This window comes from Drosophila tropicalis, unplaced genomic scaffold (genome assembly GCF_018151085.1).
Source record: "Drosophila tropicalis isolate 14030-0801.00 unplaced genomic scaffold, ASM1815108v1 contig_867, whole genome shotgun sequence".
NCBI classification, from domain to species: Eukaryota; Metazoa; Arthropoda; class Insecta; order Diptera; family Drosophilidae; genus Drosophila; species Drosophila tropicalis.
In genome coordinates, this window is record NW_027173362.1 from 3,657,529 (window position 1) to 3,681,575 (window position 24,047).

Consider the following 24,047-nt stretch of genomic DNA (forward strand, 5'->3'; position numbering starts at 1 on the left):
ATTTACCATAAGGGAGAGCGCTCCGAGCGAATTGAAGAGAGTCGCGGCGAAGTGAGCGGCGGCGGCGATGTTGTTTTTGTATTTCAAGTGAACAGATGCGAGTTATTTCTTTAATGTTTAAATAAATTTAAGAGAGTTGGAGAGAATTGTTCATTAATTTTTGTTATGTGCACGTGTGTGGGTGTATGTGTGTGGTGTTTATAAGCCAAAGGGCTCAAAGAATAAAATGAAAAAGCAATAAGAAAAATAAAACACAAATATTTTATGCACAAATCAAATAAAAACAACAAATGACGCAATTGTAATTCAATGTAAAGACAACAACAACGTCAAATATAAACAAATTCAAGCGAATGTGAACCGGTGAATATACATACATTCATACATATAGAACTGGTTAAACATACACAAAATCAAAGTACGTACAAATATACGTACATAAATAGATATTTTATATTAATCTATTTCATCTATCGGCTGACATTTACATTCATGCACACGCACGCACACACACAGCATAATCAGCTGTTGTCAGATTTATGCAAACATATGAGTGTCAATGTCAAGGCATGAAAACAGCTGCTGCACGAGCATTTCACCCTAAAACTTTTCCCGTCGCTGGAAATTAATTTTCATTGTGAAATATCTCAAATTCTGATATCAATTATAACAATGACAATGCAACAATTCTAGAGAGTGGTTAAACTTTACGTGTTTAATAAACAAATAGAGTGCGTGTGTGTGTGTATAACTATCTCCCTTTCGCTGTTTCTCCCTCTCTTCCTTTCTTTCTGCTGTTTGCGTAAAAATTTAAAAGAAAATTCTTATTGTAAGTTGAAAGCCTTTTTTGGACCCTTTTAAAAAAGTTATTATTTAAAAACGATGATTCTATGTTTTTTTTTTCCTTTTTGAGCGAGGGCTGATTTAAAAGTTTTCGGCCTTCATAGTTCACCCAAAAGCAGGTATGTAAGTATTTATATAGTGCTGGTGGCAAGGATAACTCTATTAGCTCGCCGTTAAATTTAGCAAAGATGTAATTCTGGCCCTCAATCATAATTTTAGAATTATTTTTTAAAAATAGCGCCCGTTTAATGTTATGTATATAAAGAATTATGGTTATTCTGCGTTAATTGCACTCTAAATCGGTTTAGAATTAAAGACTGTATCAAAATTATTTCTAATAATTAATAAAGAATAATTAAAGCTGAAAAAAAGAATTCTAATAAAATTAAACAGATTTCGATCAAGAATTCATATATACAAACTATTCACACAAGGCGATACAAATTGTAATAGCGTTTACTTTTGCACTGTATTCTTATTATTAACAAATGTCTGGTTATTGGGTAAAACTGGTTAAGTTAACATTATTAATCTGTTAATCTATTACGCAGTATGGGCCAACAGCAAACCTCAACTCACCTGCCAAACCAATCAAGGTTTGTCTGTCACTTATTAACCGGGTTAGTCATCAAAATACTTAAGAATTCTTTAAAATACAATTGTCATTTAATGTGTGGCATACAGACAGCGAGAGAGGGGGGGTGAGGGTAGACAGATATGATTAATGGTTAGTTTGATATTGATTTAGCCAAAATTTGATTTGTATATATTCCATTCTGTCAGTTTTTTAGTCCTTCTCTATTGAAAATTATTGAATCAAAGATGTAACAATTCTGTCTCCAGTCATTCAGTCATCTGGTTTTCATTTGAATTGTGCCGAGATGAAAAGTCTATGTGTTTATATAGACCAATTATATATTTATATTAATGCAGGGCAAATTGATGGTCACTAAATAAGCACGTTTTTCACCTTTGATTCTGATTTTCTCAGCTCCCAAGTAACTTAATGAAGAAATTTTTAAATAATGCCATGTCAGTTTTTGCCGTTATTTCTAAAGATGCATTCAGTGAAGGCTCAACAAATGTTTTTAGCACGTTCTTTCTGAACTCATTAAAAATATATAGACACTTATGCATCCTAGACCTGGAAAACTAAGAAGCACAAATTTTTCATTCGTTTTGAGGCTAAACAAAATTTTTCGTTTTTGTACATATGTATGTCGTCTTTCGGGTCCTTTGGGACTGACGCCGGCGAAACTATTTTATACTAAAGTAGTTTTTTTTTTGAAACTATAAAGGAAAGTGAATCAAATTCCTCGTCCTTGTTAGTTTCCAACACACCACAAAATTATATTGTAGGTAAGCAAAACATCCCATGTACATACATATCTTCCATCCGTTTCGAGAGCCACTTTTTGGATAAAAGAACAATGACTATGCCCACAGACAGTCATAGAAATATTATATTCTTTATTTCCTAATGTTGTTCTTTGAAACACAAAATTCAAGTCAGGAAAATACAAGATTCTAGTCATTAACTGAATCTATAGTAACAGCCTGGAATGAAACATGCTTTAAAAATATTAAAAAATCTATTTGTCAATGTAAGTTTGTTTTTATTTTGCCGAAAATAAGTAAATTTATTAAGAAAATCTTGTCCCAATTCAATTGCATGGCACTGTTTGTCTTAACTTAGCTTTTTACATGAAATTAGTAAAAATTATTATAAATTTTGAAATATTCACAGATATTTCATTCATAGAGTAAAATTTCTGCCAAAGATTTTCCGATTTGGATAACAAATTTAAATAACTAATTTTGTGTTTCTGCTAATAAACAAAATAACTCAGTTTGTTGTAGCTTTAATGGTTTAAAAGGGGTTTTTAATGTAGATTAGACAATTCCTATAATTCCCCGCTTAGCAGTTTTGATTGGCTTTTGATTGGTTACACTTATTGATTGACCAATTGTGAGACGAGACGAGAAAAAGTGGCTGGCCATAATAAATCAGTTGAAAGCCAATTCAAGGTCGATTCCACAGTGACATTTCAGAGCACTAGACAACCTACAGCAGGAAAATTCCATTTCATTTATCATTAAGGGATCTCAACTTATTATTTTATATAGTTCAAATATTGTTCTAATTAGTCAAAGTAGTCTGAACTTTGAAATTTGATTTCAAATAGATGATTAAATTATACAAATTGGTTTTAAGTTGATCAATGAACTTTAATTTACGTTAATGTAATAAATAAATTGAATTGAATTCGAATAATTGAATATTTTGGCATTGAACTAGTTATTACATAAACCCCTAAAGACAAATATGTTAAGTTGACATCACTTTCTCTTTCTCTCTCTCTCTCTCTTTCTCTCTTTTCAGTCTGTATTTGTTCTTCATTTATGTATTTTCATTGATAATTTAATTGGCAATTATTGTAAATGTGCATAAAATAGTTAGTTGATTGTCTTTGCCACTAGTCTGTGAGTTTCATGTGTCAGAATTAATTTGACAATTGGCCAGCTACCTTTTGGTCTGGTTAAAGGGGAGGGTGGGGCAAGTAATTCGTTTTCACATGAAAGGTTAAAAGCATTTCCCAATGAATCATTACGCCCCCGTCCCCTCCACCGCGTTTCATGTGTCTGTGTGTGGGAATAGATTCAGTCGTGCATATGGAATAATATATGCCACTATATATGTATGTACATATATTGATATTCCGTTTAAATAAAGTGCTTAATACTTTTATTTTGGCAAATTGTGTTTGCTGTCGAGTTTTATCACACTTTTAATTGGTAATTCTCGGCAGCATTTGTATTAGCTATATACTTTTAAGACTTAAAATTAATATCAGGTGTCACGAGTTGCAAATCGTTCAATTATGCGGCCCAAAAATATTACCACACGTTATCTCCACATACTTTTAAGGGAAATCAATGTTGCCTTTACATCAATTTGGGTAAGAAATTAAAGAACCAGAAGAATATTACAGTTTAAGTATGTACATATGTATGTACATATCTGTTAAATATATACATATGTTTTTACCCTGCACTCATAAAATTTAGCAAGAAAAGATTTCCCCAATCGTCGTCTTAATATTTACGTCGATTCCTTAACTATTTTTTAGAACGTTTCTTAAAGATTCCTTGAGAATTGGTATTTCATGTTCTAGAGTATAAAATATATTATATATGTATATATTTTCATTTAATGGATATTCTTAAGCTGCAAAGTAAATCAAATTAAAAGTAAATCATAAGGAACCCTTTAAACAAGAAAAAACCTGGTGTATGTAATTAGTACATTCTGTTTATATTAATGTAAATAATGCAAAACTTGATTTTGTCTATGAGTTATTTTTTTGATTAACTCGTTCCGGGGTCTAAATCAAAATCACGTCTCTACTGACAAACAATATCCTTACATACAGTCATGGACAATATTATTGTGAACTTTAAATAAAACAACTCGAAAACAGCGTTAGTAGTTCAAAAGTTTATGTGTTATTCTTTGATTTTGCTTAACAAAATAATAAAAACAAAATGTACGTAAAATCGATGTGCCGAACGAGAATAATTCAAATTGCCAATATCCAAATGGGATCATTTTCTTTTCGAAAGACCCATTTCTCAGACAAATGAAAGCATTATCATCTTCAAAGCTTCGAAGCTCATACAAAATTTCTGTAATGCGTGTGTATTAAGCGAAATATTAGTCCTATTGATTATTTTTATTATCGTTGGCGGATAATTAATGAAGAAGCGGAACTAAGGGGTGGTCCAGGGGTCCGGATCACTTCAAACTTTAACTTCAGAGTATGCGCTTAACACGGTCCTTTAGACTGAATCTTATACCTAACACATTTTTTATGTTTGTTTTTTATTATGGATCATGTATTTAAATTGTTCTATTCCTTTTTAGGTTTATTTATTCTGAATTTATCGTTTATTTTTTATTTTTTTTTATTCTGTTCCTTTTTTCTTGCATCTTATGTTTGTGATAAACCGTGATTTGTAGTGTTTTAGTGTAGGAACACCAAAGGACCGATTTCTGGACAATAATTTGACCTATATACATATACAAAGAAGGCAGTATTGGCAATACTGGCCTAAACAATCTTGGTTCTAAAGAAGAAAACGTTTCATCGGCACAAACAACTGACGGACATAACTAAAAAAAACACCGAGCTGTGTCGATTCCCGGCGGAGTTTGAAAAAAAATAACACACAAAGTGATCCTTCGAGCCGGATTTGAACCAGCGACCTATGGATTACTACTATATCATCTGGATTTTACACCAGATATATGTTATATATAACACACACAACTACAGTCCACCGCTCTACCAACTGAGCTATCGAAGGTCTTGATTTTTCGTTTTCTTAAAATCAAATAAAAACGAAAGCTACAAAAACAGAAAACGAAACAATAAAATTAATTTTGTACACTGAGAGAAAATGAAGCACTTTGAGATTTCAAGCGTTGGCTACGCAGATCAAATTGTTTTCCCCCAAAACTATTTTGGGATTTTGGTGCGAGTTCAATTCCCAGCAAAGAAGAATGAATGACAAATCTTTTTGGGATGAAAGGTGTTGTTTTTTGACAAATTTTAATTTATTTAATATTTCTTGTTATTAGATTTACTAGAAATAAAAAAAAATTTAATAAGTGTATTATTTTCTACTGATAAGTAGAAACAAAACATTTCTTATCATTCGTTTCATTGATAAAAATTGTAGGCCAGTTCTTGAGTTTAAAATTAAACACTCGTTAAGTGGAAAATGTTTCGAAAATTTTATTGTTTACACAGAGAAATTTGATGTTAGCGTTGTGACACTTTTTCCGAGTGTACGAATGGCATTCATGCCGTCTGCTTTTGTTGCCCACCTTTCACTTTTACACTGATTTTCATTTTAGTCTTTTTGTGATTTTATTTTGAGTTGGGGTTGGCGGTGGGGGGAGGGGAAAAATCATAAATAATTTAAAATTTGTTGTAGCTTTGGAGCTTTATGTTTGCTTTACTTGGCGTCAAATTCGTAACACCTTCGATAGCTCAGTTGGTAGAGCGGTGGACTGTAGTTGGCATAAAGAAGCGGTAATCCATAGGTCGCTGGTTCAAATCCGGCTCGAAGGATTGTTGGTTTTTTTTTTTTTTTTTTTTTTTTTTGATACCACTTTCTCTGCAAGTTATCAGTGAATCGAGTAAAAGTTAGCTTATCGCGCTTTTTATACCATACACCCATAGGGTGAAATGGTATATTAAAGTCGCCAAAATGTATGTAACAGGCAGAAGGAAGCTTCTCCGACCCTATAAAGTATATATATTCTTGATCAGGATCAACAGCCGAGTCGATCTAGCCATGTCCGTCTGTCCGTCCGTCCGTCCGTCCGTCCGTCCGTCCGTCCGTCCGTCCGTCCGTCCGTCCGTCCGTCCGTCCGTCTGTATGAACACGCAGATCTCGGAGACTATAAGAGCTAGAGCCACCAAATTTGGTATGTATACTCGTGTAGTATGCACATGTTCAGCATTAATTGGAATTTCGGCCACGCCCCCTTACGCCCCCAGGAATCACATAAAACTGTTTTTCTTAAAAAGTATGACAGCTAGAGACATCAAATTTAGTTTGTATACCCGATTAGTTAGTGCGCAGAAATTAACTGTTCAAACTTTTTGCCACGCCCCCTTACGCCCCCAGGAATCACACAAAACTGTTTTTCTTAAAAAGTATAATAGCTAGAGACATCAAATTTGGTTTATATGCTCGGTTAGTTAGCGCGCAGAAACTAATTGTTTAAACTTTTTGCCACGCCCCCCTTCCGCCCCCGGAATTTACATAAAAGTGATTTCCTTAAAAACTATGATAGCTACCGACATCAAATTTAGTATGTAGACTAGCTTAATAGACGCGCAGATATTGGCTATTTAAACATTTTGCCACGCCCACTTCCGCCCCCGTAAATTAAACAAAACTGATTTTATCAAAAACTAACAAAGCTAAAGTCACCAAATTTAGTATGTATACTAGCATAGTATGCGCAGAGAATTTAGATATTTTCACATTTTGCCACGCCCACTTCCGCCTCCATAATTTAGAAAAAAACGATTTTCTCCTTTAGTTTTTTGACTATCGCATTTAAATTTGGCAGACTAATTTATCTTATCTATTTCTACAAAACTACCAAATTTTATTGAAATCGGACTAGAAACATGCAAAATATGCGTATGAACGTATTTTACTACGCGGTCCACAAGGCCAGAATTGGACGTTGGCTAGTAGCGGCGCTAGAGTGCTCGTGTGTTTGTAGAGTGAGCGAGATAGCACATAGTATAAGACATGTTAAAACAATTTAATAGACATACATACATTTGGTCTTCGAAATTTGAAATATATGTTTCACCAGGTGTATGGTATACCCAAGTCGACGAGTCGACTTACTTGCTTCATTATCATTAATGTGATACAACAATTAACATGTAAGTTGATTACTCACTCCCTCCCTAAATATTGTGCATAGAATACTTGGCTTGCCTTATCATAAAATTCAATTAAATACATACATACATCAATGTACTTCGCGCTATAGATAATTAAATTACACACTTGCAAATTCAAGGAAATCTATTGACTTTGATACAACCAATTGCATTCTAATTCAGTTCCATTGAAACGGAAATACTTCTATAGACGTCGCATTCAAGTTTGATTGTCATTAGGCCTATATACAATACTTTAATGACATTAAAACAACTTCTAGTACACTTAAACTACTTGATTGATTACTTAGACTGAAGTTCGTTTCAGTAGTTTGTACTTATGTATTTAGGTACATCCATCTGCATGTACTTGACTATAGAAAAAAATGGAATGAATAGAATTGAGTATCATGGCCAGCCATAAGGATGATTCATTAAAGGGAGTTCTCTGCTTGATGATTCATCACACATTAATCGATGTGATTCGTGCTCCTCTAGTTTAGTTTTGTTTATGACAAATGATAACACAGATAAGACACACACACACACACACACTTCCAAATTTTCTAGTTCTCCCAATCACTCTAAGGAACTTGCACTTGGCTGGTTATGAATTTATAACAGACTTTAAAATTGTTATTATAGCAAATTTTATTATAGTTTATTTTTTCCTTTTAGTATTTCGCTTGCACTTACAAGTGGATAACATTTGCCCTTACACTATAAAAGGCTGCTGTCCGATAAGAGTGAGCTATACAAAATTATACATATAAATGTACATATGTATGAATGTATATAGGGTGGAACGATTAAAATTATCATATAATAGTGCAGTTGTAGCGGCAATCAAACATTAGACTAATTTGTTTTCCTAGCTTTAAATAAGATTTAAATTGTTACTTATTTCCGATTCATCTAAATTTCTCAATTAAACTATAAATAAATTTGCAAGTGTTGAAACTGTGTGGTAAATAACTGATAACTTATCTCTAGACTAATGAGGTAAATCTCTAGACCTGTTGACCATTAAAAAACTTTTATACTGAATTATGCGGCGTATCGAAAGTCGGTAAGTCCAGTTCGACCCCTAAAAATTCGAAAATGGGTGTAGCATCCACTTGTTTGGTCAACTTTAATAATTACAGTCAATCTGAATACTTATTAGACCTCGGATTCAAATTCACCACACCATAATTTATTAGAAAAATGTAATCTATCCTCTGGTCTCGAGTTTTGTCGGCCTGTACTATCTATATTTTATTTGTAAATAGAATTCAACTCCTCAGAAACATAGTCGATGAATAATTGGGTAAAAGAAACATATTTCAATATGTAAATATGTGTCTTATATACCAGGTATCAGCATACTATATATATATATATACCTTAGCATGTACTGGCTATTTTATGCGATATATCAGACAAACTAATCAGATGGGAAATTACTTTGATTATAACATTGATTGACATGTTTTTGTTAATGAGCAGAGCTAAACCATGTTTTGTTTTTGTCATCAGTGTCTGGTGAACGGCTACTGATCGGTGTATATATAGCTGTAACGTAATAGTGCATTTACTGAGATCTCCTATTTGTATTGAGATCTCAGTAAATCTATAATCTACAGCTATCAAATTTGGTAGGGATCAACTTAAACAAATAAATCGAATTAAAGAAGAAAAAGGTTTTTTACTTTGTACACATGAAAAAAATAGGTAGTAAGGTTAATTCCTCGTAAGATTGAATTATACAGTCAGTAATTTCATATAAATTATACAAATATATTACGTCACTCACTTTATAGTGGGTCATTAATATTTACAATCGAAAGGATTAGAGATGCGATCAACTGTCCTTACATTAAGTGCTTGGTGCGTCTGTTTGTACCTATCGGCAGACACTTCGTCCTTATCAAATCGGCTGACTCTGCCGTTGCCGCTGCTGCCTCTGCCCACATGCTAATAAATGCCTTCTCCATTTAGCTTAGATTGTGCTTATTTATTACGGTTATATTGATAAATATATTTGTGTATATACATATGTGTGTGAACATATGTGTTGAGGGGGCGGTTCATTCCTTTCGAATTCAGTTCGAAATTGCCTCTATTCTGAATCGGTCACGTAATTGTTTGTTTGTTTTTTTTTTTTTGTGTGTGCGGTTTTTACTCGTCATATCGACTAAAGACTTTCGTCGCCGGGGTAAAACACGTTTTATTTTTTTCCTTCTCGTGACTTTTCTCTCTCTCTCTCTGCCTTTCTGACGGTGTTCCTCCTTTCATTTGGTGTTATTTTGCTTAATTGCTAAGGTGAGTGTTTGATTAACTAATATACATACATATATGTATGTAGGTATAGTACTTCTTGTGGGTACGTGTGTCCGAAGTGCACTATTTGCCTTATTCCTTTCTTCTTGTCACATTATCAACTGAAATTATGGTGTTCTTTTTTTTTTGGCGTGTCGAACAGGTGTCCGTATGTTAGTTATAAGTTTGCCCATGTCGTTTCGGCTTATCAGATGTCTGTTAATAAGTTGGCAATGCAAAATCATGCTGCTGTTTCAAATTTTCACACCCAGACTTCCACGAATCCGGTGATTTCGCTACCCTAAATTAACTCCACACAATGTTTTGGATTATATATTATAAACCTTGCGGTGCGACAACTGAAGTGTCGAATAGGAAGGCATCTCCATCTCCAACAAATATGGCATTTGCATAGGGGCAACAGTGCGTATACGTAAAGGGAGATATAGTGATGATTATCAAAATGTATGTCAAGTTTGGACAACAGAAAGCAAACCTTTTGGAATTTAGAAATTATAACAAAATATTTTCACATTAATCGATCAATATAAATCAATAATTAACATAAATGTATTCTCCACCCGTGTAAAATTGCAGGAAGAAAGATTTTGCAAACTTTCTATGGACTTCCTGTAACATTTCCTTAATGAGCTTAAATGAATTAAAGAAGTAAAAACAATTTAGAGTTACGTTTCGATCTAGGCCAACTGTTTTCATTTATTGAAGACATAAAAACAATTCTTGATCCACTCCTATTTACAATTTTCATTATCAAGCAAGCTAATGGAAATCCGCCCAAGTAGTAGGCCTTTGAACTGTCATCAAAGTGAAGCGATGGTGGAAATAGAAACACAGCTACAATTTTGATTATCTTAGTAAGCCATGGAAAACCCATTTCGGATCTAGGTAGGCCTTGAATTCTAATAAAAGTTACTTGTTTAAAAGTACCTCTCATCTGGTATCATTTTAGTTTTGGCTATGTAAGCGTACACATCGAAGTTTACAAACAATACAAATTTATACAAAATATTTTAAGCAGTACATTTGATTTCTTGATAATCTTTTGAAATTTTGTAAGGTATACGAAAACCAATTCTTTTTTCGAAAACGTGATTTTCGTGATTAGGGTCTACTCGTTGATGAAGGAGTCCTTGGGAGAATTTCACATTGAACTGATGCAAGAGATCTACTCGTTTGTCAAGAGCATTGGGATGTTTGGACCACCAATATCGCAGTTTGAAGGCGCCTATCTTGAGGCCATTTCGCGCTTTCCATTTGATAATGCATACTATCCATCATCATTGCAATTCATAGATACAGTTTACCATGAGAATGTCAATACTAATGGATTTGGATTAGTGATGCCAAGTGGTGTATCACCATACGAACGTTGGAGTCCAGTCCAGACTGTCCGTTCGATCCTCTGTCCTCTGTCGGTCGTATCGTTGCTAAATGATCCCAATGAACTGCCTCCGGCCAACTTTGAGGCGGCTGAAATTATGAACATGACGTATCCGAATATAGGGCATCAATTGGCAATCGAGAGCAATCCTATGGCCTTACATATGGATATAATTGTACAGACGAATTTAGAGGATTATTGGCAAAACGTACCACGAGAGCCGGAGCTGATTGACTTTCTTGATTTTATCTTAAATAATTTTAATGAAAACGACGATTCTAGCTATGATGATGACTCTAGTTATAATAGTGATGATGATTACTATTATAGTGATGATGGTTATGATGCTGGTAATGATGACAATGGTGAGGCAGGCGATGATGGTGGGGATGGTGAGGATGGTGATGGTGATGGTGATGGTGATGATGACCGCGATGGTGATGAAAATGATGATGACGAAGATGGAGGGGATGATGGAGAGGACGAAGAAGATGACGATAATCCTGACGAAGATTCTGATGATGAGGCGGATTCCAGCGATAAAGATAAAGAAAATTCAGCAAAAATTTAACAAAGTATCCAAGAATCTAGCTGCTCAGTTCCTTTTCTGGCCAGTTCTTTATAATAATGAGCTTCGATTTAGCCCATTCAAATTTCAGTTAAAGTGCTTGAAAACGGAAAAAGTACTATGAACAGCCGAACCAATTTTCGTATCCCATTCGTAAGGGTATATAAAACATATAATAAAAAAAAATAAGCCAGTTACTTGGCAGCTGTGTTCTACTAATAGATTTTTATTATCGGTCGCGTCGGTTCGACGGGTTTTCTGCTACTTAAAACAAAGAGATTAATATTGTCCATATTGCATTTCTTTGCTATTTTTGCAGTTATGTAAAATTGCCAGACTAATTTTTTCTATATACATACATATATACAACGGTAATCGAGATAATGCCAAACAATCGAACCATTTCATTTGTTTCCTCATAATTTAATGACCATAAAAGGAATAATTTGGTTTGTTTTGTTTTTTATGTTTATGGGAAAACGTCTACAAATCAGATTGTATATTGTGTAAATGTCAAGTGCAATGTTGTTGTTGTTTTTTGCTTACATATGTTCTTTTGTTTTGGATGAATCTTATCGTATTTCATATTGCAATCTATTCATATACATTATGTACCCAAATAGACGTTACTACGTACAACTGATTAGATAGCCCCTACAAAAAAAAAAAAAAAATGATTATTAAAAATGTAGTTTGACACATTCAGTTTATTTTCCTGTGGAGAGTACTTGTTAGTCACTAATGTTAGTACGGGGATAACCATAGAACAGGTAAATTGTCGTTTGACTTTCTTCATTTTTTTTTTGATTTCAACTATTTCGAATTTTTCGTTTCACAATTATCAAGTTCAAACATGTTGAAGTGATTTTTACAATAAAAATATAAAGTCGATTAAAATTTCCTATTTTCACTTGTTACAATATTCAATTAAAAACCATAAAATTGTATAGTTTAGTTGAACCAATAAGATTTAGGCTATTAAAATAAATTTAACTAACATTTTTCTATCCTCTCTTGTTATATTTAAAGAAATTCGTCAGAAGAAGAATTAATTTGTTTAATTAATCATATATTTATAAACATTAGTCATTCATTGAAAACCATTTCTCCAATGCTTGAAGAAATCTTATGGAAATTATAAACAAATTTGTAATTTTCAAAATTATTTTTAGCTTTCTTTGGCACCTTTAACTGAAATGCATCGTTAACGAAGCAAATTTCAAAAGTCATTCGAGCAAAGTAACAAAAAACAACATTTACATTATTATGGCAAATATATATATATATATTTTTTTGCTTTACATTACAGACTGAAAGGGTTTATCTGAGTTTCTAACTGGATATGTCGTCGTAGCGAACAAATAACTTTGACTAAACAAGAGGGAGGAAAAAAACGAATCAAATATGGCAAAAGTTAGTAATTGGAATAAATTTGTACTTTTACTATGGAAAAACTGGACCCTACAATGGAATCACAAATGGCAACTTATCATCGAATTGCTGCTTCCGGCCGTATTCTCCTTGCTATTGGTTCTGGTACGGACTCTGGTCGTGGCCGAGCCAATGCCAGTAAAAACCTACACCGAATTGAATATAACCACTTTGCAGTTGTTCAAGTAAGTAGCCAAATAGAAATGCATTCAATGTCCCATGTCCCACGTTATTGACGTCCTCCAAGTGCATAAATATCCTCTGTTTTAAATTTTTGAAAACTTTTAGTTTTTAGAATCGTTTTCAGGTTGTATTATTTTAATTTGTTATATTTTCCAGCACAGCTGTCGCACTTAGGCACATTAGAAATGTGTAGAGAATGCTGTGAGAAAAATATAATTTTCAAAAGGTTTAAAGTGTTTAGAATTTCAACACAGATTATAGGCAAAACCTCAATTGACCCTATCTTAAAATAAGACTGCAAAAAAGTTGACTCTTTAATCCTTTTGGATATATAGACTAAACACTTAATGTTTGCCTTATAAACATGTTAACTTACTAAAGAAGATCAACCATATTTAAATCAAATATGTTGTGATCGATGAGGGTTAATGGTATTTTTATATAAACGTGTTGTTCAGGTTTCTCCTAAACTACAGACTAAACTACATTCGAGCTTAGTATTCTATTATGTTTTATACTTCAAGTCCTTTTGCATTATAAAACTGTTAAATGTTTCTTGATCAGCATAAAAAGTCGAGTCGAAGTCCTCATCTCCAATTAAAGAGTTACAGAAATCACATATCAGCTTTTCAAAACCATCCGTGGTTAAGTTAGTAGGATTTTGGGGATCGAACAAGTGCTTAAGGAACAAAGTAATATCTCCACCTATTTTGCCATTTAGATAGGTTTTAGTGTTAGGTCCCTTTCCTCACTGAAACAACATTCAGCATTTTGGTATTTCCAGGCAATAATTTGAATGCTTTTTTGATTATCTGGTTTAGTAAAGCCCTATCCAATGAACCCAATGTTTAATCTTTAACAATCCCATAGAGAAAAAACACACTCGATGCAAAAAATCGATGTTGTGGGAGAAACCAAATAACTTATTCATACTTTTAGATTATGTTGTTCAGTACAACAATAACGACTTCATCTACAATGTACACATATAATGCTGAAGTCCCCAAAATCTTTCATCTTGTTATCAAAGCAAGATCGACTAGGAAGTCAAGGCATTAGCTAGAAGAAATCATGAAGCGATGCTAATACAACTGCTGTTTTTAATGAAAATATCTCTGACGTTGATCTATATAATGTTACCGCCCAGAAGGAAATCTTTGTAGGTGTATTGGGTATAAGCAATCAATTTGTCCTGTCGACATGACTAAGGCTAATCAGGCAGAATATAATCGACTTTATAAATCGGCATTTACGGATCTTTTCATTGCTCACGGCCCTCGAGCTTAGCGAAATAGAAAGAGATAGAATATCAAGACTGCAAAAAAAGTTAGCCTTTTTCACATATATGAGATACATATAAAAGGTCCTTTAAGAAAAGTCCTCGAGTGCTTCCTTTCGCTTAATTCTTGCTTTGATCCACGATCTACTAGTTTAATGTTAGTCGAATACATTTGTTTTGTTTGTTTCCCCGTTTCTCCTTTATTCTTTACTCGAAAGGCAATTAACTTTCTTTTTTTTTTTTGATTGTGGTTTCTCTTTTTGTTGTTCTTTTCATATTTTTTTCTTTATTTATTTATTTATTTACTCTACTTTTGTATGCTATTCTACATCTTTTCAAAGTCCAACGTTATGATCCATATGTAAATGTATTCTTTGTATGCCATCCGAACTTTCAGAGATTCAATGCAAAATTCGCGTCGAATGCACGCGCTCGTAGCGCTGCTAATGTCCAAGAAGAAAATGAGGTAACGAATTCAAATAAAAAAAAAAAAAGCAAGAAAAAACGCACAATTAAATAAAAAAAACAAGTCAAATCAAATACATACGTAAATACTTGTATATGATGTGGTCAGAATGGTTTTTAGTTCAGCTTGAAGTGCAATTACCAGAGAATGCAATCTAAAATGCTTTACGATTATTAATTGTTTATTAAATGTTTTAAAAGGCCGCGTTAAAGGGTTATTTTGGTCCACTGTGTCACTTATGCAATTATGGTTATTCAATGCGATATTAGATAAAGCCTAATGAACTTTCAGAACGTATCCTGTAGACATCTATCTAAGTTAGCCCTTGATTAGGTTTTCTTTTTGGTTTCAATAACGTATAATACTATATATCTGAAGACAATCATTGTATAGATCGTCTTCAGATTAGTGTCACTCTATCATTTTCTGTATTTATTAAACATTTTCTTAAGCATTTCAATCATAGTTTCTATGTAATAAAAATTTTTATCTATAGGCTCTAATCTTTGATTCTCCCCACTTCAAATGCCAAAGTAATAAAATTTAATTGATTTAGAATGCACAAAACTTTTCTAAGCATTATTGGCAAATTTAGAGGAGATAAATTAAATTATATTTGGTAGCACTTATATGATGAAACAGAAGGAATATTTCATGAAATATAAATAAGAAGTTCTTCGAAAGAATCGTATCAATATTTCTATATACAAACTCTTAATATCAATAAAATGTTGATCGATATCGTTCAACCTTAACATTTAATCCTTTCGATGCTTTCTTGTAGTTGCACTTCAATGCCTAGAATTATGCTTGCCGCTGTTTACTAATGTTAATGCTTGATTTTTAAATAGTTTTTGCACCACCAACACACTTACACACCTTTATGTCTTTCAAAATGCACAAACACTTTGTAGCTAATCCTAAATGTATTTCTAAACCACTTAAAGTTTTGGCTTCTTTGTTGGGTATTTAATATACTATATATATGTAACTTGATAATCGTTTATTTAATTGGCTATATTCCTTTACTAATATTGGATATTTATACATTTTAGTGAAAGCAGATTTCAAACCGGAAGCTCACCAAAATTTTGGCTATATTATTCACCGAAAAATGACTATCTGGATAGTTTGGTCAATGAGACGGTACACACTCTGGAAATGGGTGGCTATACGGGCTCAGTGGATGCAGCTCAATTGCAAAGGGATGTGGTTAATAATAATGCATTTGCTGGCATTCAGTTTGATGATTCGTTGGCAAATTCAAGCGAATTGCCGGATAAACTTGATTTCGCCCTGCGTTTTCCATCTGAATCGCGTACAACGTCGCTGAACATTGGTCTAACCTGGCTGACAATGCGTCTATTTCCCATTATCGATTTAACTGGGCCACGTAATGAAAATGCCACTGATGGCGGCATACCAGTTGGTTATCTACGCGAAGGATTTTTACCCATTCAACATGCCCTGACCATGGCGTATCTGCGCCAAAGAGCACCTGATTCTACATTACCCGAAGTGGTTATGCAACGTTATCCCTATCCGGAATATATCTATGATCCATTACTTGAGGGCTTGGCATCGATAATGTCATTAATTATATTGCTAAGTTTCATCTATCCATGTACTTACATTACCAAGGTGAGTAGATATTCTCCAGCTATCATAACTCAATATTCGTTCGTGTGTATGCTGTGTATTTTCGGCGGTATCCTTTTTGATTTGGGGTAGTTTTGAATTCTTCATTCTGACTTTCTTATGATTCAACTTATTTTACTTACAGTACATTACATCAGAGAAGGAGAAACAATTGAAGGAGGTGATGAAAATAATGGGTCTCTCGAATTGGTTGCATTGGACAGCTTGGTTTGTCAAGTCATTCATTATGCTTACGATATCGGCGATACTGATAGCCATATTAATGAAAATCCGATGGTCCGATGATGTTGCCGTCCTAACACACTCAAGTTTTACGGCCTTAGTTTTGTTTTTGCTGGTCTATGTGATAACAAGTATTTGCTTCTGCTTCATGATGGCCACATTCTTTTCGAAAGCGAGCACAGCGGCCGCCGTGACGGGTCTAATCTGGTTTATTGCTTATATACCATTCTCATTCACGATAAACACGTACGATGATCTAACATTGGGTACCAAACTGGGCTGGAGTCTGGTATCGAATACGGCAATGGGTTTCGGTGTCAAATTGATACTTGGCTTTGAGGGCACTGGCGAAGGATTGAAGTGGAGTAACTTGTTTACGCCGGTTTCTGTGGATGATACCCTCACGGTGGGCATGGTTATGGTTATGATGATTGTGTCCTGTTTCATTTACATGACCATCTGTTTGTATGTGGAGCAAATATTTCCTGGAGAATTTGGTGTGCCACGGAAATGGAATTTCCCGTTTAGCCGAAAGTTTTGGTGTGGCGAAAGTGATTATATCGGGGTCGAGGATATGCCCGCCAATGGACATACGGAGCAGCGTGATGCCAATGCATTTGAGACTGAACCCGAGGGCAAGCATATCGGTTTACAGATGCGTAACTTAAAGAAGAGATTCGGCGACAAGACCGTTGTCAAGGGACTCTCGATGAATATGTTTGAGGATGAGATTACCGTTCTGCTGGGCCACAATGGAGCCGGTAAGACGACAACCATTTCCATGCTAACTGGCATGTTTCCACCCACAGCCGGCACGGCCATTATCAATGGCAGCGATATACGCACCAATATCGATGGGGCACGCATGTCCCTGGGCATTTGTCCGCAACACAATGTCCTCTTCGACGAGATGAGTGTGTCGAATCATATACGTTTCTTTAGTCGACTCAAGGGTTTGCGTGGCAACGAAGTTGAAAACGAAGTGGCCAAATATTTAAAGATGATCGAACTCGAGGATAAGGCAAATGTGGCCTCGTCCAAACTATCGGGTGGCATGAAACGTAAACTCTCCGTCTGCTGTGCCCTCTGCGGTGATACAAAGGTGGTGCTATGTGATGAGCCCAGTTCCGGCATGGATCCATCGGCCCGACGACAATTATGGGATCTATTGCAACAGGAGAAAATAGGCCGTACTTTGCTCCTAACCACTCACTTCATGGATGAGGCTGATGTCCTGGGCGATCGTATTGCCATTATGTGTGATGGTGAACTCAAATGTCATGGTACTTCGTTCTTTTTGAAGAAACAATACGGTTCCGGCTATCGTCTGGTTAGTATACATCTAACTGTAAACACCTTAAATGCGAACTAACCCTCGTCCATTTCATTTAGATTTGTGTGAAGCGCGATAATTGCCAATCTTCTGAGGTGACAGCGTTGCTCAATGAGTTTATACCTGGTCTGCAGCCTGAAAGTGATTTGGGTGCCGAATTATCGTATCAACTGCCCGATAGTTATTCAAATAAATTCGAACAAATGTTCGGTCAGCTTGAGGAGCGTTCGCAGGAGTTGCATTTGAATGGCTATGGTGTGGGCATAACATCCATGGAGGAGGTTTTCATGAAGGTTGGCGCCGAAAAGGGCAGCGACGGCAAATTGAAGGATCAACATGCCATTATGAATGGCGGGACTGGCTATGCCGATGAGGACAATGAATCCATGCAATGTGAGTTGTTCGATTTCTAAACAAGTTTCAAATATTTTAATTGAATGTATTCCTTCAGCTGATGGCATCTTCTCTGAGAATCGTCGTTTGCTGCAGGGCATGCAATTATTTAAAAACCAATGGCAAGCCATGGTATTGAAGAAGGCTCTCTACACATGGCGTAATAAGTTGCTACTATTGATACAAAATATAATGCCAATATTCTTTGTATCGATGACCATTATAATTACACGTAATCAGGGCACATTTCAAGAGCTAAAACCGATTACAATGAGTCTAACGCAATATCCTGTCGCCGTATCGGTAATGGAACGTGCCCCGGATGTAGTTGTTAACTCTCAAAGCTGGCTTATATCCAATGAATATGAGAAAATTGTTAACTCCTATGGCAGTGATTATGGCTATGAATCGACGGGTGCCCAAGATTTCACAGAATACATCTTGGAACTGGGCAAGACCATACAAGTGCGCATCAATTCACGTTATTTGGCCGCAGCTACCATTGGAGAGAACAAAATAGTAGCCTGGTTGAATAATCAACCGTTGCATACGGCTCCATTGACCGTGAATTTGGTTCATAATGCCATTGCCCGTGCCCTTATCGGACCGGAGTGCAGCATTAGTATAACAAATGCCCCATTGCCATATACGACCAGCACGGTGTTGAATCAATTGAATACGGGCAACAATCTGGGCACACAATTGGCCACAAATCTTTGCTTCTGCATGTGCTTCGTTAGTGCCATATATATATTATTCTTGATCAAAGAACGCGAATCGCGATCGAAGCTGTTGCAATTTGTGGGCGGCGTTAAGGTCTGGACATATTGGTTATCGCAATTACTATGGGATTTCGCCACCTACGCATTCACAGCTTTGATTGTTGTCCTCACCATATTGTGTTTCCAAGAGGAGGGCTTTACCCGCTTCGCCGAACTGGGCAGATATTTCCTATTACTCTTAGTCTTTGGTTGCTCCGTTCTGCCCTTTACCTATCTCATTTCATTATTTTTCCGTGAGCCTGCCACTGGATTTGCCCGTATATCGATTATCAATATATTTGCTGGCATGGCCTTGTTCATAGTGGTTGTTGTCATGTCATTCGATTTCTTCGATACCAAAGATACGGCCAATCTATTGGGCTGGATTTTCCGCATATTTCCACATTTCTCTTTGGCCATGGGTCTCAATAAGATCTACACGAATGTGGCAACACGAAATGCCTGCGAAAAAGTTGACGGCCTACCCCCAATTCTTTTATGCGAATTGGTACCCAAATGCTGCAGTAAGTTAAAGATTATCTAAAGGAAATATTAGAGCAAAAGTTGTAATTGTTTTTGTAGATCTCAAACCATATTTCGACTGGGAGGAGCCAGGCGTGTTGCCGGAAACGGTTTATATGGCCGCTACGGCAGTAATATTCTTCCTGATTATTATTCTAAGAGAATTCGGCCTGTTCAACGAGCTTATCTATATGGTTCGGAGGCATGCCATGTGAGTAGATAGAATGCCTATGAGTTTGATGGGAGATTAATTGACTTTATCTTATCTTTCAGCAAGTCACCCCCACCACCAGAGGATGGCTATTTTGATGAGGATGTGGAGATGGAACGTCAACGTATACTTAATATGAAATCCACCGATTTGTTACAAAAAGAATTTAGTTTTGGATCGTGTTACCAAATATTATGGTAAATTTTTAGCTGTCAATCAGGTCTCGTTATGTGTGGAGGAGTAAGTTAACTGTTTCATTCGTTCATTTGATGATATCCTTAATATTTCCTTTTCTATTGTGACAGGGTTGAATGCTTTGGTTTGCTGGGCGTGAATGGAGCTGGTAAAACGACCACTTTCAAAATGATGACTGGCGATGAGCGCATCAGTTTTGGTTCAGCCTATGTTCAGGGCCTTAGCTTGGAATCCGATATGAATAGTATCTATAAGAAAATCGGCTATTGTCCACAATTCGATGCTCTGCTCGATGATCTTACCGGGCGTGAAACATTGCGTATCTTTAGCTTGTTGCGCGGTGTTCAGCCATCGCGTATCAATCAATTGTCTGAGGATTTGGCCAAATCATTTGGCTTTATGAAACACATCGATAAGGAGACGCGTGCCTATAGCGGTGGCAATAAGCGTAAATTGAGCACGGCCATTGCTGTGATTGGTAGCCCATCCGTTATCTATTTGGATGAGCCAACAACGGGCATGGATCCGGCGGCTAGACGTCAGCTCTGGAATATGGTTTGTCGTATACGCGACTCGGGTAAATCTATAGTATTAACCTCTCACAGCATGGAGGAGTGTGAGGCATTGTGTACCCGATTGGCCATTATGGTTAATGGTGAATTCAAATGCATTGGCTCCACGCAGCATTTGAAGAATAAATTCTCCAAGGGTCTAATACTTAAGATCAAAGTGCGACGCAATATCGAAGCATTGAAGCAGGCACGAAACAGTAGCAGCTTCTCAAGGCATAGCGATGAGCCAACGATTCCTGTGCAGCTGGCCCAGCAGAGTATCAATACGGTTAAGGAGTTTGTCGAGTCTGAATTTCCGCAATCTGTATTGCAGTAAGTAAACGGTGTTAATCATTCCTTCTCAATTATTTCAATTTGGTTTTCGTTTTCGTTTTCAGGGAGGAATACCAGGGTATTCTAACATTTTACATTCCATTGACTGGCATTAAATGGTCACAGATATTTGGTCTAATGGAACGCAAACGTGATGAATTGAATATTGAGGATTATTCGATAAGTCAGACGACGCTAGAAGAGATATTCCTTGAGTTTGCCAAATATCAACGCGAGGATCCGCGTACCGTTAAGTGAGCTAGCGATGCCTAATACCAGTTGTAGCTTCTAATCCCAATGCACTGGCTTCTAACACAACACACACACAACACAACACACACACACACACAACATACCATGCCATTTATCTCATTGTTGCACCAACCATCCACTGGGCAAGGCAAAAGAAAGCCTTAACTGCCGCCCCAACCAGTGCCACATTCTAATAGTTGCTAGCTCGCTCGCCTGCTCGCTATCCTCTACCTTTAATGGCTTCTTTTGGGTTTTATAACTTCTTTTTTTTCTTTGTTTGTTTTAACACATTGTTTACAAGTAGCTTTTACTTTGGTAGTAGTAACTAATTTTAGCATCGATTCTACTGACACCTCAAACTCTGCCAGCAGCAGTTCTAGTCAGCTTTAATCTAAAACAGAACAACTTATCTAATATATACAATATTATTCTCCCCTTAAACAAATTGAAAAAAAAATATTAAAAAAAACACACACACGCATATTAAGCAGGCAACATAAGGTGAAAAAACTGTGCGCATGCCTTGACGATTATTGAAGAAGCACTAGCGAGATCCACTACAAATACCTGATGTAATATGATGCGATACAACACCGATGCACAAAAAAAGAAACGATTAGTTTTTAAGTAGTTATGAATTGAACTAATTTATGTAAACGGATATGCCTTGTTGTCATGTGATCTACTAAAAAAATACCCAAACATAACATAAATGAACGTTGACATGTATGAGAAATGTATAGCAAATATCATATTCATTCTTGATCTGCGATCAAGATACGATCCATTACGATGCACAAACCAAAAAAGAAATCCAAAGATTATTACTCTACTATAAACCAAAACGATTTCAAGTATTCAATGACAAGCACAAGATTGGCGCCTTGTAGGATATAACTCTATACACCTATAACCAATCAAAAAATACACATAAATATGTGTGTACTTACAAAATGAATGTAGAATGTAATAATAAACAAATCAAAGCAAGTATTGCCCGAAGTACTAAAGTCAACAAAAACAACTAAGTCACATATAAGTCAATTTAACTGTGGAACAACTGTGAACGTATGAGAATTTAATATGTATTATATTATACTATGATGACGATTGTCATGCAAAATGAAGAGAACAATTATGTAAAATGTGTAATTTATGTATATTTAATGTTTTAATTATGTTGATATCTCCAAATAACGAAATAAAGAGCACGAAACGATTGTAATTTGCTATCAAAAAGTATTGTCAAAAGATAAGTTTTATTTTTTCGAAAAGAAACTGAAATGTTTGGAAAAATAATATGTACCTTCATTGGCAAAATAGACATATAGATTAGTATTAATTCCAATGAAGTAAGTAGCGTGCATATTATCCAAGTCTACTTACCAAATTTGGTAGCTCTAGCTATTACAGGCTCTGATATGATATGGCTGTTGATGCTAATTAAGAAAGTATGGAAAAGTTATCCTACTGTCTACGCCCTTTTTGAAGACTTCAATGTACTATATCGGTCTATTTGTGCATGAAAACACAGAGTGATCCTTTTATTGCAGCGGTTCACAAGAGGCTCAACGGAAAACGGCATTGCATCATGACTTCGGCAAATTGACTCGTGCCGAGACTGTGTGAATTGCCGACAGCCTTTGAATAAACTTTAAGTACTTAAACGGGCATGGACTCTGCATTTAAGTATTTCCACGAATTTCTGGATGATAACGACAACATTTAATGCACAATTAAATGAATAGGAGATTAAAGGAGATTCACTAAAGTTCTTTTGTCCTGTTCTATATATACATACATATTTGATATCCTGAAGAAAATTCTTCACTTTTTATTTTCAATTCTTATGCATAAATCTGCAGGTCGATATATATTTCGTCTCATTTAGGTAGTGGTTAAAACATGTGAAACGGAAATAAGCTGGCTTATTTTTAAGTAGCTTATTGTTATACCCTACACTTAGAGTTATATATGTACATACATACATAAACACATGTGTATTTATATACTCAGGAGTTTGGTTTCTTTCGCAAGTCCAGTTAAGGTTATGATTACCAAGTCGGGTCCTTTTAGCTGGCTCTTCGTAAAGGGTATCACAAAGTCTAAGCTTTTAAAATTTCCATCAGCTTTAATTTTAGGTTTCTCTTTCTTCTAAGCATTTGCTTGTACCGTAATTTAAGACTTTGCATCTCGTTCTTTCAAATATGAATATGATGCTTATTCTCACACATTGGCGTAGTAAAGACCCCGTTAGGGGAACTGGAAATATGTAGACTATCTGATCCCCGTTGCCTCTACGCCCTGAATTTCTCATATTTGTTATGGAGTGTCTCAATTTACTATTTTCAATGTATTCTTTTGTTCATATGCACGTGTAGGCATGTGTGTGTGGGTGAGTGTGGGTGTGTGACTACGTTTTTAGCAATCTTCTGGCATTTATTATATTCTTCTCTTCTGTATGTATGGCAACTCCTATCCCTCAACCTAAACCCATCCCAAACACAAACGTCAAGGGTTTATTTATCCTTTGACATAACATTTTTTTTATTGCATTCTAAAGTAAACAAATGACAATAAAAGCTTTCTGCTGCTCAACCAAAAAATTGAATGGAAAGTAAAGCATAGAACGAGAGAAGAAGAAAAACAAATGTATGTGGGAG

General features: G+C 35.4%; 2 protein-coding genes and 2 non-coding genes across 4 annotated transcripts; 3 read left to right on the top strand and 1 right to left on the bottom strand.

Annotated features, from left to right (window-relative positions):
- Positions 1-47: 47 nt before the first annotated feature.
- Abca3 (ATP binding cassette subfamily A member 3) lies at positions 48-22,626 on the top strand. Its single transcript, XM_068298267.1, is given in 12 exon segments — positions 48-418; positions 12,903-13,209; positions 14,884-14,952; positions 16,008-16,593; positions 16,736-18,163; positions 18,226-18,559; positions 18,618-19,844; positions 19,903-20,053; positions 20,116-20,209; positions 20,211-20,293; positions 20,359-21,132; positions 21,198-22,626. Coding segments are annotated over 11 exon segments (5,151 nt in total). The 5' UTR covers positions 48-418; positions 12,903-12,997; the 3' UTR covers positions 21,391-22,626.
- On the bottom strand, positions 5,083-5,211 carry TRNAY-GUA (transfer RNA tyrosine (anticodon GUA)). The gene is made up of 2 exons: positions 5,175-5,211; positions 5,083-5,118 (listed from the first exon to the last, which is right to left on the bottom strand). It is a non-coding gene; the product is annotated as a tRNA-Tyr (tRNA).
- Positions 5,890-5,981, top strand: TRNAY-GUA (transfer RNA tyrosine (anticodon GUA)). The gene is given in 2 exon segments: positions 5,890-5,926; positions 5,946-5,981. It is a non-coding gene; the product is annotated as a tRNA-Tyr (tRNA).
- Positions 10,763-11,596, top strand: LOC137583658 (ubiquitin-conjugating enzyme E2 R2-like). Its single transcript, XM_068298747.1, has one exon. The coding sequence runs from the start codon at positions 10,763-10,765 to the stop codon at positions 11,594-11,596; it is 834 nt and encodes a 277-aa protein (XP_068154848.1).
- Positions 22,627-24,047: the final 1,421 nt, after the last annotated feature.